Genomic DNA, 19,726 nt, shown 5'->3' with positions numbered 1-19,726 from the left:
GCAGAATTCTTTTTTTTTTTTTTTTTTAATTTTATCTATTTATTTATTTATTTTTGGCTGCGTTGGGTCTGCGTTGCTGTGCACGGGTTTTCTCTAGTTGCGGCGAGCGGGGGCTACTCTTCGTTGCGGTGCGCGGAATTCTCATCGCGGTGGCTTCTCTTGTTGTGGAGCACGGCTCTAGGCACGTGGGCTTCAGTAGTTGCAGTATGTGGGCTCAGTAGTTGTGGTTTGCGGACTCTAGAGCGCAGGCTCAGTAGCTGTGGCACACGGGCTTAGTTGTTCTCTGGCATGTGGGATCTTCCTGGCCCAGGGCTAGAACCCCTGTCCCCTGCATTGGCAGGCGGATTCTGAACCACTGCTCCACCAGGGAAGCCCCGCTGCAGAATTCTTCAGCAGGAGAGACGGGACCATCATCCTCTCCTGCTGTTCTGCACCTCTCCCGAGGCCACAGTCTCCGGCTCTGCGCTCCCGGGAGCAGCCCAGCCCTGCGGCTCCACACCCACTGCCATCTTCCCACACCTGTATTTCGCGTAACTGTAGAAGGCTTGTACAAAGCTCTGCATCCTGTTGGCATTCGGCCCCCAAAGCATCCTTGGTGCCAATACGATTATCCCCACAGTATAGACGGGGGAGCATTCCTTTGTTCATTCGTTCACTCAACAAACACACTTTCAAGGACCTATTAGGCTCCAGACCCTGTGCTGGGACTGAATGTGGCTTAGAAGGGTTAAGTGACCTGCCCAAAGCCGCAGTCACACAGGGAGCATCAGGATTTGAACACGGTTCTTTTGACTCAGGCCTCGAGAGGAAAGAAGGCAGAGAGCTCTTCCTCCCAACGCACCCGGGTGGCACCCTAAGCCCTGTGCTCCTCTGACCTAGCATCCCGGGTGACCAGAGGCAGAGGGGTCCCACGACCCACCTGCAGACCAGCCAGGGACACATGGAGGGACGGGGGAAGGACAATTAACAGATCTTTCTGGCTCTCCGGACCGCACTCCCGTCCGACCCACCGTTTCAGCCCCGGCGCCCACGACCCCCTGCCCTTCACTGGGAGGAGGACCAGAGGGAGTTCCAGAAACTCCTGCCCCAATTGCTGAGCAGCCCCGGGTCCCAGAAACAATGTCTCTGAGGTTTTCTTCTGCTGGGCCTCTAGGGTGTGACCCTCTGGCTTCCCTCCACAATCTGGGGTGCAGGGGGGAGAAAGAAAGGAGCAAAGTTTAACCCAAGGAGGACAGGAGAGCAACGATGAGGAGGGAAAGAAGGGGCGGAAAGAAGGGGCAGAAAGTATGCCATTAAGACACCGGTTTCTACACACACACACACGTACACACGCACGTACACACACACACACGCACGCACACGTACACACACGCACGCGCACACAAACACGCACGTACACACACAAACACACACGTACACATGCGCGCGCACATGCACACATGCACACACGCACACGTACACACACAAACACGCACACACACGTGCACACGTGCACACAAACACACACGCACGCACACGTACACACGCGCACGCGCACACACGTACACACAAACACACACGCACGTACACACACACATACACAAACACACGCACACACATGCGTGCGCGCACACACATACACACACAAACACGCACACACACATGCACACACACACGCACACACACACACACTACCTGCCTAAGCAATAACTAAAGAAAAGCAAGTTTTTCAGTGAAAGCTACCAGCATTGGGTAAGTTCCAACAGTGGACAAGTTTGCAGGCTGGTGTTTGGTTTCCTCCTTTGCCTTTTTTGATTGATTGATTGATTGATTGATTGACTGATTGATTGATTGGGTGCTAGAAGGCTGGAAGAAGATAAAGGAGATGGTAACTATTAGCGGGGAAGGGTGGAGAAAAGATAAATGGTTAAGCAAGCGGCTGGTGAAAAGGTACACGACACCACTGTTTGGTTTCTTCTGCATTTTGATCTAAAGCACATTCGTCTCCACCCAGTGGGAATCAACAGTTGCTGAGGCCTTCAAGCAGGGAGAGCAAAGACACATCTGATTTGTTCATACTTATCTGCTCACAACTCCAAGAGGTAGATGTGAGTATTCCTGTTTTACAGGTAAGGAAATTGAGGCACAAGCTATTCATTCACTCACTCCCCTAATGTCACAAGACAAAGCCGTCTATCTGGGTTTCAAACCCGGGTCTGTCTCTCCAAAGGCCTGGGTTTTTCCCACTGCTCCGCGCTGCCCTCCTGCCTGCACCGTTCTCTCCCTCCATCCTCCGCAGCAAATTCGCAGATGTGTCACTGACTGGGGAAGGTTAGGGAACACTGCTCTGGGCAGGGTCCCCAGGGGCTCAGCACCAGTTAGGTCCTTCCCCTTCTGCTGCTATTATGACGTAGACAGTGCTGGGACCCCCGCCCCGTACCCGGTAAGTCTTCGTCACCTGCCCTGAGGCCCATCCGCTCCCATCTCTACCCTAACCCAGGCACCCCAGGACCTCAGCTTCCTAAATCTCAGGCAGAACACCATTTTACAAGGACACTCTCCAACCTTGAAAGGCAAGGTACCCCGAGGCACGGAAATAAAATGATTGTGGCCGATCAGCATGAGAGTGCAGCGCCATCTAGCGGTGCTGGGGCCAAGGTCCCAGGCGGTGACATTTTCAAACAATCAATATCTCATTATTAACCATAATCACAACCTGATGTTTCCTTTTGGAGAAATGTTCAGCAGCAAGGGATGCAAGTGCACTTTTCTGCATGTTTCAAGAGGTCTGCGATCCTAAATGCCACAATGACTATTCAACAGTGTCCTGCCCATGAGCAAACAGGAGGGAGCAGAGATTGATTGTATGTCTTTTCATCTAAGCTGCTCACCAAAAACAAAGCATCCACTGAAGCGACTGACCTTTCACTAACTGCTGGAAAGAAAATGCTTGATAAATAATAAATAGACCACTACTGGATGTTACTTAGAATCATCTTTTAATTAAAAGAACTGAGCAACTAGAAGGTCAGGTGACTGACATTTAAGTTCCAGTCCAGGAAGAGCATCAATCAAGGGTAAAACTACACCCCAAATGTAATTTCATTGTCAGCTAACATTTAACGAAAATCCCTTCTCTGTCATCTGCCCCGATGGTGGGGGGTAGGGGGTGAGCCATGGAGGCGGCATTCGTAGGGAACATAGCACTTCACTTCCAGCCTCCTTTGCCTTCCCCTAGCAACCTTTTCATTTCCATGCTGCAGCAATAAACACTTGTCTGGTTCAGCATCTCCACAGAAACTGCTCCAGTGCTGGGCTCATCCAATCGGAGACCCACTTGCCACACTGAACGCTACCCTAGGAGTGACAGGAAAACCATTTCCTGCCTTTTCCACGGGAGGGCAGGTGCCCTTCCTCCATCAGCTAAGGTGACCTCAACCAAGCTGCTCACTGAACAACATGCTCAGGCATCCATCTCATCGAGCACCATCAAAGGCTCAAAACGCATGATTAACCCAGCCAGCCGGTCCTCCACCTTTTGGCTGTTCTGGAATAGAACGCAGAACACAGGGACCAGGAACAAAGTAATAACCTTGCCCCTCCCACCCCCACCCCCCAAACACACACGACTCACCTTTCCTTGTTCCTAGCTCCACAGTGCCAGCCTGCTTCCATTATCGGAGCCACACCATGTCACATGCCCCAGGTCCCAGATAGTCAGGGAAACAGCCTGGTTCTGAGCAAGGCTCGGTCAGAGCTGAGAGCCTAGAAGGATGGATAAGGCCGCACAAGGCTAGCGTGCCTCATCTGGATGACCAAGAACAGAGGCAGGCACCAGTGCTAGCCTCAGAGAAAATCTTATCATCCCACCTGAATGACTTTGTTTAAAAAAAGAATCTGTTGAATGTTTTCAAGTGGCAAGCCATCATTTATTTAGGGGGACGGGTATCATTCTAACAGAATCAGGAATCCTTTGGAGGCACAGGTTTTCTGTAATACCACTTTCACTATCAGGAAAACAGGACATTAAATATTATATAGACAGTCCCCGACTTACAATGGTTTGACTGACGATTTTTAGACTTTACAATGGTGCAAAAATATGCATTCAGTAGACACCGCACTTTGATTTTTGAATTTTGATATTCTCCCAACCTAGCAATATGCACTGTGATACTCTTTTGTGATGCTGGGCAGGGCAGCTTCCAGTCAACCATGAAATCACAAGGGTAAACAACTGATACACTGACAACCATTCCGTCTTTCACTTTCAGTACAGTACTTAACAAATTACATGAGATATTTGACACTTTATATAAAAATAGGCTTTTCATTAGATGATTTTGCCCAAGTGTAGGCTAATGGAAGTGTTCTGAGCGTGTTTAAGGTAGGTTGGGCTAAGCTCTTATGTTCAGTAGCTTAGGTGTATTACATGCATTTTTAACTTACGATATTTTCAACTTATGATGTGTTTATTGGGACTTAACCCCATCGTAAGTTGAGGAAGACTACACAAAATTACAAAAAGCCTTGTGCTTGCCTTTTAAGGACACACAATCAAGGATCGGTTCTACCCAACAAAAGCAAAAGGAGAACTCTGTAAAACCTGGTGAATCTGGGACCACTTAAACAAGCCTATTTAAATGATGGATGATGCAGGACCTGTTTCATCTGCTTTCTTGTTCCCCCATCCTGGCTCAGTCCCCATACCCTGTATCTCTCTACCCTCCCACTGGAGAGCTCATTCAGTCTCCTGGCTCCAACCCTTACCTGTGCTAAGGTTTCCTCCGCATCTCCCAGACACCCAACCCATCTCTGTCTGCCACTTGAACATTGAGCCATGACCTCTAACTCAGCATGTTGAGAACTTCAGTTCTCTTCCCCACCTTGCTGTCTGTTAGTGATATCGCTATTCTGGTCACTCAGGTTTGCAACCTTGAAATCCCTGACTTCAAGTGGGATGGCTACAGAGTCCAAAGTCTTTCTGACACGTCTCTTCTTCCCTCCCTCCCTGCCCACTCCCCCAACCCTATTCTTTATGTCACATCTGGGTGAACCTTCCTCTGACCTGACAGTTTTCACTAGGCGTTACTTCCTTGCTCAGACTTCCTTATACCCACTCAAGTCCTCTGTGCAGTTATCGAGCCCACCATGATCTGATCCCATCCTATCTGCTCAAACCTGTCTTCCGCTGCTCCTCAAGAGAGTAATAAAGGCACCTGTCACACATGCTACAAGTGAGTTTTGCATTCATTATCTCAAGGAATTCTCACAGTACTAACTGGAAGCCAAAGAAGCAAACATCATCCCTATTTTGTAGTCAGAGAGATGGTGACAGGCACAAGGTCACACCAGTACAAACTGGAACCACCAGAACTAGAACCCAGACCTTCAGACTTGTCTGGTGCAAACTTCACTGTAACCTGGACACATGCCTTCCTTGGCTTCAGCTCAGCAAACCCACATGGAGGGTCTACTCCTGATTTAATGATTTAGTGCATACAAATAAGAATTTCTGCTGCTGTTCACACCCTCAGCAGGGAGAGGATAGTTACCTCTGGCATGGAAGACCAGGGTCAACCAGGCAGGAGTACAGTGGACCCAGGGTGCGAATGCAGTGAGCGCAGCCTGGAAGTGTCTCGACAGGGACTTGAGACTCAATTTGGATGTTGGTAAATCTCGCAAGCAGAGATAGCTTTTGAAAGGGCTGTGAAGGTATGGTTTCTAAAGACTGCAGTGGCAGGGAGGTGCTCCTGGCAAAAGAAACAGCACACACACTTCACATCCCACTTGCCCTTCAAGGCTCTCCAGGCAGTGGTCCTAGACTAGTCCAGGACTGATCCCTCTCCCCGACTCTCTACACTTCCGTAATTTAAAAGGATTCCTGTTCCTCTTGTTTTGAAAGTCACTCTTATCTTCCCAACTAGATGTTAAGCTCCTTAAAGAAAGCCAAGAACGAGGTCACACTTCCATTCTCTCCAAACACTACAGGGACCTGGTGATGGCTTTTGCCCACACTGACCATGGGAAGAGTTCTGAATTCCCCAAGGAAGCTTCACGCCTTTGACAATGTTTTATGTTTTTCTTTTTACAGATTTCCCATCCTGGCTTTCTCAGAAGCCTAGACTTTGCTCACCCACCACCCTAGCAGCTGCCAGTGGGGAGTGGGGTGGCTATTCAGGGATCCTTCTATTTGGGGCGCTGGGGCTCCTGGGTTCTCTCTCTGGCTCGGGGTGGGGGACAGGGAAGGCGGGGGCACGCTCCCAACCCAGCCCCGCAGCACGCAGACCTCTCCTCGTATCGTGCAACCCAACCCGGCTCTGTGTGAACTGGCAGCCGCCACCCAGCTGCTCACATTGACATTCCCTTTGACTATGTTTTGATCACTGAGGTTCAACCTAAAGGTTTGCTACGCGTCCATATGAAAGATCTCTGAGACATTAAGTGGAAAACAAGGTACAGAACAGTATACATTGTGTCCCCCTGTACACACTCAAAATTATTTCTGGAAAGAAAGGTGATAGTGGTGGCCGCAGGGGAGGGAAAATGGGAGGGCCAGGGGACAGGAGTGGAAAGGAGATTGACTTTTCACCTTCAAATTTTGAACCATGAGCATGTATAAGTTTTTCTTTAATTACGCAACAAATAATTTTTTTAAACGTCTTCATTACTATGACAAAGAAACCACCTTGGGCTTCCCTGGTGGCGCAGTGGTTGAGAGTCCGCCTGCCGATGCAGGGGACACGGGTTCATGCCCCGGTCCGGGAAGATCCCACATGCCGCGGAGCGGCTGGGCCCGTGGGCCATGGCCGCTGAGCCTGTGCTTCGCAACGGGAGAGGCCACAACAGTGAGAGGTCTGCGTACCGCAAAAAAAAAAACAACACCACCTTTTAAATCCCAGAAAGATAAGGTTTCTGAGAATGAGGGAACCACAATCACTCCTCTGAGAACAGAACCAACTGCTCCACCTGCCGCAGTCTTCCTCCCAAGGCCAGGCCCGGTATCTGGCACCCAATGGTTGCCTAATGTCGAATGGATGTAATTTAGCTCCCCATCTAAATGTAAAGCATTCCCTAAACAAGAGGAATTGTACAACAGTGATAAAGGTGGGGGGGGGAAGCAGCATGGCTGAGAATGGCTTTTGCCTCATGTACTCACTGACCTTCCATTACCCGAGCACCATGTGCAAGGTGTACAGTCTGTGGGGTGTGGGCCCCGCCCTTGACATGCCAGGAGACAGAAGGGACTGCACACAGGAACGGGGGGGAAAGCTACACAAGTTTTAAAGTAAGAAGTTTCTGGAGCAGCAACTTACTGATAGCTGAAGACTAATAGCTGAAGGGTGTTTTATTTATTCAGTAAAAGATAAGGAAATGAAGAAGGCAGGAGAGTTGGTAGAAACTCGTAAGCACACCCTGACACCAGGGAGGAAGGTGGATGCCGGGGAAGAGCGTCATCCCTCTTGGCAACCCAGTTACCTACAGAGAAGTCATCTGAATTCGGTCTTCAGCAGGATGTAATCATTCATTCATTCAACAAATCTTTCCTGAGCAGCCTACTACCTGCAGGTCTATGCTAACCATCTCCAGCACTCAATCCATGAGATTATAGTTTTGGCCTTGGTCCATCATCAATGATAGGTCCTCATTCTTACTGCAAAGCACAAGTCAGCCTGGCCTCTCAAGCAAAAAGTACAAAGATTAGCTGCAGACACAGTTGGCCAGGGAACCACACCTGATGTGCAAGTAAAAGTCTGATGGATCAAGAGAAGAGAAACATACCAGAGAATCAAATGTGAACACAAAACTCCAAGCAAACCTACTCAGAATGAGTCCCATTCAAACAATACTTTCAAAGGTTTCCTCATGCTATTTACAATTTTAAAGTAAATTTACTTTATAAGCACCAAGGAATTCTTTAATACCGCCCTAACATAAAAGTTCACATAACTGCTTCTTCAAACCACGATACAGAGCTTTATGACAACCTGGAAGTGGGAACCAAAAGAAGGCAAACGTGATGCCTTAGAGATCAAGAAACATTTACACAGTTCAACTGTTAAAAACAGTACAACATTCATGTAGTGAATCCGGTTTGGATGCCAGTATACACAGCATACAAGGTCTTCAGGGAGGTGAGAGACCTGTTGACTGTTCTCCAGGTGCCCCCAAATGCTGGGCCTGTGGATCTTCTTTCAGAGACTGGTTCTCCTCCAACACAGTCTGGGGCTCAACACCCATGGGTTCAGATTTCCAGGAAATGTGACTACCATCCTGTTGCTTAAAAGACCAGATATAAGTACGTCACACAGATGTTATGACTTTCACTCAATCAGCTGAAGCTGTATGACTAGCACATTCTATCACTGACTCAAAAATCTAACATTAATATCTCAGGTCAAATTTGATTACAACAAATAATAAATGTGATAAAAAGTCTCTACAGAACCACAATTTTAAAAGCCCTCATGACAACTCACTTGTTCCAAGCAGCAGTCCTTACCACAAAATTCTAGTCTATTCAATCTAACAGTATTTGACCTGGAGCCACGGTTGGGGAAAGAAAACCAAGCCTTCCTTTAACCTCTGACAAACAGACAACCAATCCTAGTAATAGTTTTGCTAATACTCACAGTCCTTGCTTCTCCTACTCGTCTTAAAATGACACCTTCTGCCAATAAAGCCTTCCCTGCTTCCACAAATAACTTCTCTTCATCTGTTTCTCCAAGTTTCTGTAGCTCAGTGTACTTCTCCACAAACCTAGAATTCCAAGCAGTCACATCTTCAGTCTGTATATTGAGAGTTGTCAAGACATGCTATTACACAGTCCCGAGTATTCCCTTAAGAGAACTTCCTAGGGAGTCTGGGATTGACACGTACACAGTGCTCTATTTAAAACAGATAACCAACAAGGACCTATGGTTTAAAAAAAAAAAAAAGAGTTAATTTTAAAAAAAAAAGAGATCTTCCTATAGGAACATCTTTTTTTTTTTTTTTTTTTTTTTTTAAAAGAAGATGTTGGGGGTAGGAGTTTTATTAATTTATTTATTTATTTTTGCTGTGTTGGGTCTTCGTTTCTGTGCGAGGGCTTTCTCTTGTTGTGGCAAGCGGGGGCCACTCTTCATCGCGGTGCGTGGGCCTCTCACTATCGCGACCTCTCTTGCTGTGGAGCACAGGCTCCAGACGCGCAGGCCCAGTAGTTGTGGCTCACAGGCCTAGTTGCTCTGCGGCATGTGGGATCCTCCCAGACCAGGGCTCGAACCCGTGTCCCCTGCATTAGCAGGCAGATTCTCAACCACTGCGCCACCAGGGAAGCCCCTATAGGAACATCTTTTTCCTCAAGTGGAATGCAACAAAACCCCTCAAATTGACAACTAAATCCTAAAAAAAGAAAGGTAACCAAAGACTCATGGAATGGCTTACCGTTGACAGGTAGACTTGAAGTTTGGATTGAACAGATCAAAAGCTTTTTGACCAGATCCATAGGCTGAATAAAATTTCCTAGAAAGTAAAAAACAACACAATATAAATCTCCAGTTATAGATCATGGCCAAGAATGGAGGAAAGAGTAACTGCTGGGCCCTGAGGAACTGAGTATAACGTGACCTACAGACCTTTTTTGTTCGTTTTAAATAAGCAATGCATGCACATGGTAAATACATCAAATGTTACAGAAAGGTATCCAGTGAAAAGTAACACTCCTCCTCACCTCTGTACCCTAAACTCCCAGGTCCCCTCCCCTTAAGCAACACTAACCCGTTCCTTGTGTAACCACCCAGGAATGTTCTATCACTATACAACCACACATGCATCTATCATTCCCTATCCCCAGCCACACTGTTTAACCCCAAGGATAGTAAACACATCTTTCCTTATTACTTAATATTTCTCAGAGATCATTTCAAATCAGGGCACATAGATTGTTTCTAGTCCTTTGCTACTTTAGACAGTGTTGCAATGATTACCTTTATCTATATTTCTTAGTGTACCGTGCAAATAAGCCTGTGGAATAATTTCATAAAAATAGTATTGCTGGGTCAAGGTATGTGCCTTTGTAATTTGGCCTTGCAAATTGCCAGAATGCTTGCCAAAGGGGCTGTGCCAACTTATACCCACACCGGGAAGGCAGGAGACCGCCTATTTCTATACACCCGCACCTAATGATATCTTCTGACTTTTTGATCTTTGTCCATTTGACAGGTGAAATATTATAATTCATTGTAGTTTTGCTTTTCTTATGAAACAGGTTGAGCATCTTTTCATTTCTAAAAGCAAATGAATTTCCTTTTCTGTGACCTGTCCACGTTCTTTGCCTATTTTTCCTTTTGGTCTTTCTCTTATTGACTCATAAGCAAACTTTATAGCAATATAAACAGGAATTATCCCTCTGTCATACATGTTGCAAAATTTTTTCCCAGTATGTCACCTGACTTTTGATTTTGCTTATGGTAGTTTTTGTGTGCAGAAATTTTAATATTTTCATCTATGGCTTCTGGGTTTTTATATCATGCTTAGGTAGGCTTTTATCACAGAGATTATTTTTTAAATTATCCCATAGTTTCTTCTAGAACTTTTAGAACTTCACTTTTTACATTTAGGTTTTGATACACCTGAAACTTATTTTGTTGTTTTAAGTTCTTAAAAATATCAAAAACACCAAAAAAAAAAAAAAAAAAAAGGCCAAAAATATAAAGGTTCAAAAAACTATTTAAGTATAAGGTGTTATTATTTTGGCCTTAACAGCAATACAAGAGGAAGCAGTAAACTATTCCACATTCTCCAGTGAGCATCACCCAGTTCCACTGCTACGCACACAGTAGAAGCACAAATGATTTTAATGTGTAAATGACCTTGAAAGCATCCTGGCCGAGAGCATGCAATGGACCTGAGCAGAAAAGTACTGAAAAAGTATTTAATGCCCCGAAGATCTCTGAAATTTTACAAGCAGAGCCAGAACGTACTTGTTCTCCTCAAAGGAGTGTTATGGGAGAAAAAAAAAAAGATTCGTCAAGTGAAAGGTGCCTGGACCTCAACAGAGAAAATGACTTTATAAATTGTTTTCTTACATCCAGGAATAGGGGTAAGAATAAGGTATATGTATTAATTTCAATTAGGCACAATCTCTGATCTTAACATTTAAAGAGAAAAGAAACTGTACACACTCTGGATACTAAAAACTGACATCTGTATTTGAGGGAAAGGGCTCTGTCAGTGAATTCCCAGGAAGTTGACCTTGAGCCTCATTGTTCTCATGATTAAAATGGAGAGGAGGATACCGACCTTGCAGGGTTGAAGTAAGACCTAAATGAGATAACGCTGGTTAAGGGCTTAGCACGGTGCCAGCCACCAAACAGATGTGCAGTAACAGGTAGCTATCACTGCAATGATCAGTCAGTTGTTGGGCTCCAGATTCTACTTCTCCGAACTTCTGCTTCTCTCACATCGGGGAGGGGCTCTGATTCCCTAATCCGGCTAGACAGACAAGACCGGCTCCACAGAGCAAGCCCAGACTCAATTCCTATTTACGTTGTCAGACTGCTGGCTAAACCTTTGCTTCTAAAATTCTGCAGCCTCCTGTCCACCATACGGGCCCGGTACTCACGCTCTAATCCGATCCTCGTGGTAGAAGATGTCCTGGATGTGAGCTTTCGCTTTGCCGTATCGCAAGCGGGGCCTTCGGAAAACCGGCTCCCTCAGTGGCGGGAAGGCATTATATATGTCAAACCAGAGGGGCTTCTCCTTCAACACACCAGCCCGAATCAGGTCCCGCGTCCTGCAGGAAGGGTAAAGAACGAAGGTCAGAGGGCTTCCCTGGTGGCACAGTGGTTAAGAATCCGCCTGCCAATGCAGCAGACACGGGTTCGAGCCCTGGTCCGGGAAGATCCCACATGCCACGGAGCAACTAAGCCCGTGTGCCACAACTACTGAGCCTGCGCTCTACAGCCTGCGAGCCACAGCTACTGAGCCCACGTGCCACACTACTGAAGCCCGGGCGCCTAGAGCCCGTGCTCCACAAGAGAAGCAACCGCAATGAGAAGCCCGCGCACCACAACGAAGAGTAGCCCCTGCTCGCCGCAACCAGAAAAAAACCAGCGCACAGCAAGAAGATCCACTGCAGCCAAAAATAAATAAATTAATTAATTAAAAAAAAGAAACCAAGGTCAGTCAGTGAATCAGTGTAGCCGCAGCCTGGGACACCGACGGGGTCACAGAGTCCGGAAAACAACCGGAAGGAGGGCAGAGCAGGAGGTCCCCTACCTACAGGTAAGATGTTTCCATGTTCCAAACCAACCTAACCGTGCTCGGGAGTTAACCTTCCACCTTCTTATGTGCGTCCCACCACCCCCCCGCCCCATCCCCGCCCCGTCAAGGAAAATGCAAAGACGGTCCCGCCAGGCCCATCAGCCCCTTCCTCCCTTCCTCTTCCTAGAGACCCCCACTCGGGGAGCGGAGAGGTGCGACTGAACGTGAGAGCTAAGAAAGTCAAGGGATGACATAGTCAAGCACATTCTTCAGAAACAGGAGAGAGCACAAGAGAGGCCTGGCCGGGCTCAGACCCACCCAAGAAAGGGCGTAAAATGGGGAGGCGCCCTCGGCCCACCCCGGCTCCGAGTACGCACCGCGAGAAAATGCTCCCCACGGTTTCCAGGCGGCTCCCCGCCATGCCCGGCGCTTGGGATCCCGTGCGGCTCCTCGTACCGGAACCGGAAGCGCCCGCAGCAGGCAAAGTGACTGTAAGTCGCGGGCCGAGCCGCGGATCCCTGGGCTACCGCCCCGGCCCCAGCGGGAGGGCGGAGCCAGGCAGAAGCAAAGGATGGCCGCATCGGCACGCCATCGGCTACACGCCAGGTCCAGACAGGAGCACTCGATAGCCGAGCCGCCAGGGAGGGAGCGAGCCAAAGCCCGGCAGAAGCAATAAATGACCGATCCAGGGGAGGGGTTAATTGTGGTGGTTGCTTTACCCTTTCTGGCCTTGCTGAGCCAACTCCGCCCGAGAAGACCGGGCCGTGCGGAGGGAAGTTGTTGGGGAGAGAGGAGGGAGGCGCAGCCTAGGTCCTGGGAGAGCCAACTAGGCTAGGAATTCGTAAGGCAGAGATAAGAGGTCACCAGCTCTAGGTACGGGCTGCACCTAATTTTGGTTGGAGTCAAAGGCTGCGCGGAAGGAAACCGAGGCCCGGGGAGGAACGTCACCCGCCCAGGGTCACCCTAGAGCCCAAGCCTCCGTCCTCCGTCTCCTACTGTTTAGCGCTCCCCACTAAACCCTTTGGCCCTGGAGCGCCACCTGCATGCGCTCTAATAGGGATGCTGCGGGCAGCTAGTGTTTTCTCCCCGGGAGGCGTCGCTAGCTAGCTGTACCTTAGAGCTTGAAAAGTGAAAGTGTCCGGAACAAACAAATTCCGAGAAGGAAACTCAAAAATCTGGGGAAGTATCCTCTCAGGATAACCTTTTGTCCCAACAGTCATACTTTGCGTAAAGGACCCCATAGAAATTAAAACACAATTTCACGAGGATATTTGTGCAGAGATCGTCATTGCAGCATTGTTTGTAATGCACCCTCCCATCCATCGAATGGGAGATGGCTGGAAAATTATGCTTCATAAAATCTATGGAGTCCTATGCAGCTATTGAAATGAACGAGCTAGATCCATACGTATTGACCTAGATGAATGCCCACGACTTATTGTTAAATGAAAAAGGAAATTGCAGAGGTCTTTGATCAAAAGAAAAAAGAAATCTTTTAGACGTGTTTGTATGAGGATAGAAATTATGTGGAAAGGCACCCACGGCTGTGAACATTGATTATCTCCAGTGAGACTGCAAGAGGGGAAGGGAGAATTTTTTTCTTTATGTATTCCTCAGAGTTTGACCTGTGAAGAGTTTGTATTCATTTTTGAACTTTTTGATCCAGAGAAATGTTCTGAATCACATACACACACAATATCTCCCGGGAGCCCATTATCTTTGTCATCAAGAAAGAGTGTCAAATCATCCCAGAGTCCTCCCTGCTCTTTGGGAGGCTGGTGAGGTGGAGGGGGATGTCTGATGAGCAGTTAATGCTTGCTTGTGTTCTCTCACCGAATCCACACACCTACCCACAACTGGCTGTTGTTATCCCCATTACAGATGAGAATGTGAGGCCACAGGGGGTTAAGTAACTTGTCTGATAGGTAACTGACAGAGCCAGGCTTCCAGCCCCACCTGGGCACTTTCTAGGACCCCACAATGCCTCCTTAGCCATGCCTCCGGCTGGAGACTGATGGGCTGAGGAACTCAGGCAAAACTGGCCCCAGGGGCAGGGGACAGGGTGATCTGAGGCTGAGGGCCAAGAGGTGGGTTTCACTGCTGCCTCAGGACCCTCTGGAGCAGGGAAGAGAGAGCACAGCTCTGGCTGCCAGGCCAAGCGTGGAGTCCTAGGCAGGTCTACAAGACTTTGCTCTAGGGAGAGCAAACATACTTGCAGCTAAATATAGTCTTCCCAGGCTTCAAAACAAGTTTCTAATTCCGTCCAAGTAAGAACTAGCTGCCAGCCCAGACCACAGACACACTTCCCTCCTCCCACTCGGGACTGCCCTGTAGGCCACCGCTGTTACCCAGTTTACCGCTGCTAAAGAATTAGAAGAGCTTATTCCAAGTTCAGGGAGGGGAGCCAAAGACCCAAACGCTCGATGGGGGAGGAATTGCAAGGTGGCAGTTTTCTCTCTAGGTCTTCTTGGGCAAGTCCCTTCCTCTTCTGAGCCTTTCAAGTTTCCCCTCCAGCATCCTATTTCATGCTTCTGTGACTGAGAACGGAATGTTGTGGGTAGTGTAAGGAACCATGGAGATGTGGGAGCAAAGATGGATTGGGAACCCTCTGAACCTGCAACAGAAAGTTGCATCCCAGGGAGCATTCATTCATCACGTAGGAGGGAGCTGGGGGCCGCAGAATGGACAGTAGAGGTTTTCTGTCTTCTCATCCGGGCCTCTCAAAGCTGCAGGAAGCTGATGCACTCATGCCATGCACCACACCAGGGACCTGGATTATCTCCTTCAATAGTTCAACTGCCTGAGGCCATAGATCATGTCCTGACAATCTTACAGATAAAGGAATAGAGCTTGTAAACTCTCCAGAAGGTCATATTCCTTCCACAGTACCGCTTGGCCCCATTTTGTCCCACTGCATCACACTGTAGATGCGCCCACTGATCCTGTCACCTTGGGCACTTATGTAACTTTTCAAGCCTCTCTTTCCCCATGTAACATCTGGCGGTGTCTGTTCATTGCCAGAGTAAAAGCGATCATTCACGTAAAGCACACATCACAGTGCCTATACGTAGTAAGTGCTTGTAACAGGCAAGTGTAGTGGCTGTTACAGCATCACTTCTGCTGTTGTGTCCTGTAATCCACTGATTGCCACCTGAGACTGCAACATTTTGATGATATTTCATAGATGGCCTTAATGGTTTATTTTCTTGTTAAATGATCCGTTCATCCCACAAACATTTTGGCGCCCACCTGACCCTGTGCTGAGTCCTGGAGAAGCTGGCTGTCCAGAGGGGGAGACAGAGAGGCAAATGCATAATTGATAAGTTACGTGCTGAATAGCTTATTGACTCTTGGGTAGCTAGGGCTGCCATAACAAAATACCACAGACTGAATGGCTTAAACAACAGAAATCTATTGTCTCACAGTTCTGGAGACTGGAAGTCAGACAGAGATCAAGGTGCTGGCAGGGCTAGTCTCTTCAGAGGCCTCTCTCCCCGGTCTGTAGATGGCTGTCTCCTCCCTGTGTCTTCACACGGTCTTCCCTCTGTGTGTGTCCATGTCCTCTTCTTATGACTCCAGTCATATTGGATTCAGGCCCAAACGAATGACCTCATTTTTACTTAAATACCTCTTTAAAGATGCTATCTCCAAACACAGTCACATCCTGAGGTACTGGGGGTTAGGACCTCAGTGTATGAATTTTGGAGGGACACCATTCAGCCCACAACACTGATCAATAAGGCCTGGCACTGAATGGCTTCCACTTGCCTGCCCAGAGCCACACCCACTCTGTGCCCTTCGTCACCCAGCTCTGCTTCCGCCCCGGAGGCTGACTTCTGGGACTGCATCCTCCAGCCCCTTGCCCTCTGTTTCACCAGTGGGAGGCACTGGCCAGGGACTGGGAAGAAGGCGGAGACAGAAGTCATTCCCACTCGTCCTCCCTATACAATCCAGGACCATCTAAAGTCTTAGATCCGCAGGGCGGCCTCTTCACACCCAGCTCTCTCCCCAGGTTCCAGTCTCCTCCCTTCTCTTCAGGCCTAGAGACGGCCAACTGTGCCCCTCTGTACCACCCGTAGTGTCTAGGCCATCCCTCGCGGCTTCCCTACAGTCTGCCCACATCTTTGTAACTAGTGCCCAGGAGTTTGTCTGACGAAAAGAACAAGAACATCTCCAATAGCAGAAGAGCTTAGGCAAGTGAACCCCCCAGCATGCTGATGAAATCATGAATACTGCTACTCACCTTTGGCAGAGAGCCAGGACCAGAGAGCAGTTAGATGTTGCTTTAAAGGGGGAGGAAAGCAGTAATGTATATTCAATCCACAGGACAGGGCCCAGGAAGAGGAAGGGCACGGAGGGGGCGTCTTCAAGGAAGAGGCAGGAGTGCCCCCTCTCACCTCCATGCTGTTTGTCTCCTGGCCCAGACCCTCCCTCCTTGGAGGCCCACACCTCCACTTCCTTTCAACAGTCAGTCGGGAAGGCGCTTCAGCCCCAGCACACACTCAGCCAGACTGCATGGATGTGCCCCCGGGGCCTGCTGGCTCCCTCACCTTCTCTCTCTCACTTTGCAGGCCTGGTGTTGTAACTGTCTGCTTGTCTGAGTCTGTCTAGCTGGGCCTCTTTGAGGCAGCAACCAGGATTCTTATCTCTGCCTCCCCACACCCAGCCTGGTGCTTGGCCCAGAGCTGGCTCATAGAAAGAATGTTCTAGCTGAACAGCACGGAGAAATAAAACCAAGTTAGAGCAAATGAGGGTACAGTGACCTCAGCCCTCCTTCCTGGAGGCCTTCCCTGGATACACCCATAGGGAGAAAGCTGTGGTGGAATGGAAGCAATCGTCCACCCTATCAGGCCCCTGGTCACTTCCCGTGCTGGCTGTCCTCTGTGCCTCACTGATAGGATAGATCCCTTTTATAAACCTCTGAGCCTCAGCTTGTCTTCTGTGAAATGGGCATTATCATAGCACCCACCACGTAGCCTTGTTAATACCTATAGTTAACCAGTGGGTTAACCAGTGTAGTTAATACCAGTGGGTTAATTCTTGTAGAGTGCTCAAAACCGTGCCTGGTGTATAGTAATTGCTCAATAAATAGGAGTAATGATGATAACAATTTCTGACCATTCCATGCCTAAGAGCAACAGATCACAATGTATTCAATCACACCTACAGTTAAATCTCATCTAACAATTTTCAAGGCATTTTCTTTGTCTTTCTTTTTTCAGGGAATGAACGCAGGCCCTCAGCAGCGAAAATGTGGAGACCTATCCACTGGACCACCAGGGAATTCCCTCAAAGCATTTTCACAAGGCTGCCCATTCATTTCTTCAGCAAACAGCAGCCTTGCCCCCAAGGAGAACCCAGTTCAGGCAGAGGAGAGAGAAGCACTTTGTGTCTACCTGCCCCGGGTGGTCTGTATCACTGTGGCTCTTGTTGTAGCCAAGGAAACAGGAGCCAGCTAGGTCTGGCCTTTTGTTATCAGAATTAAAGTCCAGTGGGAACCACGCTGTGGAGTTTTCCCAGCAGAAGATGAGACCCTTGCAGGCACACGTGTCGGGGCTGGGGTAGGCCCTTGAGGCACAGCCCTCCATCTTTAATGTGTACCTGAAGGTCATGGGGTTCTTGGAAAATGCAGATTCTGACCCAGTAGTTCTGGGGTGAGGCCTGAAACTGCATTTCTAAAAAAACTTCCAGGCTGACGCCAATACTGCCGGTCTGCAGATAGAGTCATCGACTCACCCAAGTTTGCCACGGACTTTCCTGGTTTTAGCGCTGAAAGTTCCCCATCCGAGGAAACCACTCAGTCCTGGAAAACCAGAATGGCTGGTCACCGTCGCCACAGAACACGCTTTGAATGGCAAGGTCAGAGCAAGGCAGGCTCGTGCTGAGTTTGTACTGAGCTTCACAACTCCTCCCTGCAGAGTCCCTGGAATAATCCTCCTGGCCTGATAAAGAACTCTGACTCTTTATAGAAATGACAGGCCAGGTAGATGCTGGTTTTGTGGGGCCTGAAGCTTATGTAATCTCAATGGCCCTTTTAAGAAAATGGTACAAAAATATCCTTGCTTTGCAAATTTTACCAAACAGAAGACCATGTGAACAGAGTAAACTTCCTCGTCTGGCTTCAGGCCACACAGGTGCTGGGGTCTTCCTTCTGGGAACATGGTGTTTGGGCCTCTCGGTGACCAGCAACTGCCGCTTCTGAGAGATCACCACCAGGTGGCAGTAGATCTACACAGCCCCCTTCAACACCCCAACCCCGCCCCCTCAGCCCACCATCAACTCCAGAAACTTCCAAATCTTTCTCCAGCTGGTCTAGCCAACTAATCCAATGAATATTAATCTATGCTGTGATAATGGGCAAAAGGGGTTCATGTGCGTCTCTCAGCAGCATATTTGCCACTTAATGGAAATGCTAAGAGATTGTTTTTAAAATCAGATAAAGAATGCTAATAGGTGACTTCCGGGCATGCTGTTGAAGATGTTTTTAAGCAGGTGGACCTTTCCGTGCTCTACAAATTGCATTTATGCAGAGGTTCTAAGTCTTATCACCTGTTCCCCCCACCCCAATATACAGCTTAGTGTTTAGGCACCAGCTCTGGAGTTCAGCTGCCTGGGTTCAAATTCAGGCACTACCACTTACTGACGGTGATACTGAGTAAGGACCTTAACATCTCTGGGCCTCAGTTTCCTGATCTGGGAAATGGGAGTATAAATACTGATTTCATATAATGGTTGTGGGATAAATACTGTTTGTAAAGCACCCCAGAAAAGTGACTGACATACAGTAAGCACTGATAAGCAGCTCTCAGCATCATCGTCCCACACCTTACCTGCCTGCTTCAAACCAAGTTCTCCTGTGTTTCCTCCAACCTCAACCCCTTACCAGTTGCTTCAGGAGAACAGAGGGAGGGTTGAGACGCCAGCATGGTAATAACCAGGCCAGTTCTTCTGGGCACAGCATTCCCCAAGGCCCATGAGCTCCTCGCAAGCTGGGACTGAGCCCTGAGGACACCAAAGCATACAAAGGGGGAGGGGCATTGGCTGGACCAGACTCCGGATAGCCCAGCTCAGCATTTTTGCAGAAGATAAATCTGCAAGTATCACGTTGTGGATACCAAGAGCCCAGGACTTGCAGACGAGCGTGGTGTGAGGGTGGGTGGCTGAGGCAGTCACCTGACCCAGCCCGACTCCTTCCTGGGGCCTCTACACACTGTTCAACTGGGAGGGGCTCATCATGGAGCAGGGGCTTCATCTTCTGCACTCCTGTTGGACCTGGTAAGCTTTCTTTGCCTTCTTTCCCCACACCCCCCTCTCCGGTTCCAATCACCTTCAGCCTCATCTACACTAATAGGCGTAGTAGTGGGTGGTGCTCAAACTTTGCCGCATACTAGAATCACCTGAGGAGCTTTTACAATCTGATTCCCAGGCTAAATCCCAAATCAATTAAACCAGAATCTCTGGGAATGGGACCCAAGCAACAGAGATGATTCCAGTGTGCAGCAAG

The 19,726-nt window shown here is 48.5% G+C and overlaps 1 protein-coding gene across 1 annotated transcript; it reads right to left on the bottom strand.

Moving 5' to 3' along the window:
- Positions 1-7,309: 7,309 nt before the first annotated feature.
- On the bottom strand, positions 7,310-12,658 carry MRPS23 (mitochondrial ribosomal protein S23). Its single transcript, XM_079726449.1, has 5 exons — positions 12,600-12,658; positions 11,582-11,752; positions 9,403-9,480; positions 8,613-8,739; positions 7,310-8,259 (listed from the first exon to the last, which is right to left on the bottom strand). Exons 1-5 carry the CDS (start codon positions 12,641-12,643, stop codon positions 8,107-8,109), a joined length of 573 nt encoding a protein of 190 aa, XP_079582575.1. The 5' UTR covers positions 12,644-12,658; the 3' UTR covers positions 7,310-8,106.
- Between the last annotated feature and the right edge of the window lie 7,068 nt (positions 12,659-19,726).

Source organism: Hyperoodon ampullatus, assembly GCF_949752795.1.
Source record: "Hyperoodon ampullatus genome assembly, chromosome: 19".
In the NCBI taxonomy this organism is placed as follows: domain Eukaryota; kingdom Metazoa; phylum Chordata; class Mammalia; order Artiodactyla; family Ziphiidae; genus Hyperoodon; species Hyperoodon ampullatus.
Note: the sequence above shows the minus strand (reverse complement) of the source record. Positions and strands in the feature narration are given on the sequence as shown.

What these genes read in the sequence shown, in the direction of transcription:
- MRPS23 (XM_079726449.1), bottom strand. Translation starts at nt 12,643, where the DNA reads ATGGCGGGGAGCCGCCTGGAAACCGTGGGGAGCATTTTCTCGCG. An exon ending in CACGAGGATCGGATTAGAGC is followed by an intron (nt 9,481 to 11,581) that starts GTGAGTACCGGG and finishes TTTACTTTCTAG; the next exon opens with GAAATTTTATTCAGCCTATG. An exon ending in TTCAAGTCTACCTGTCAACG is followed by an intron (nt 8,740 to 9,402) that starts GTAAGCCATTCC and finishes TTGGAATTCTAG; the next exon opens with GTTTGTGGAGAAGTACACTG.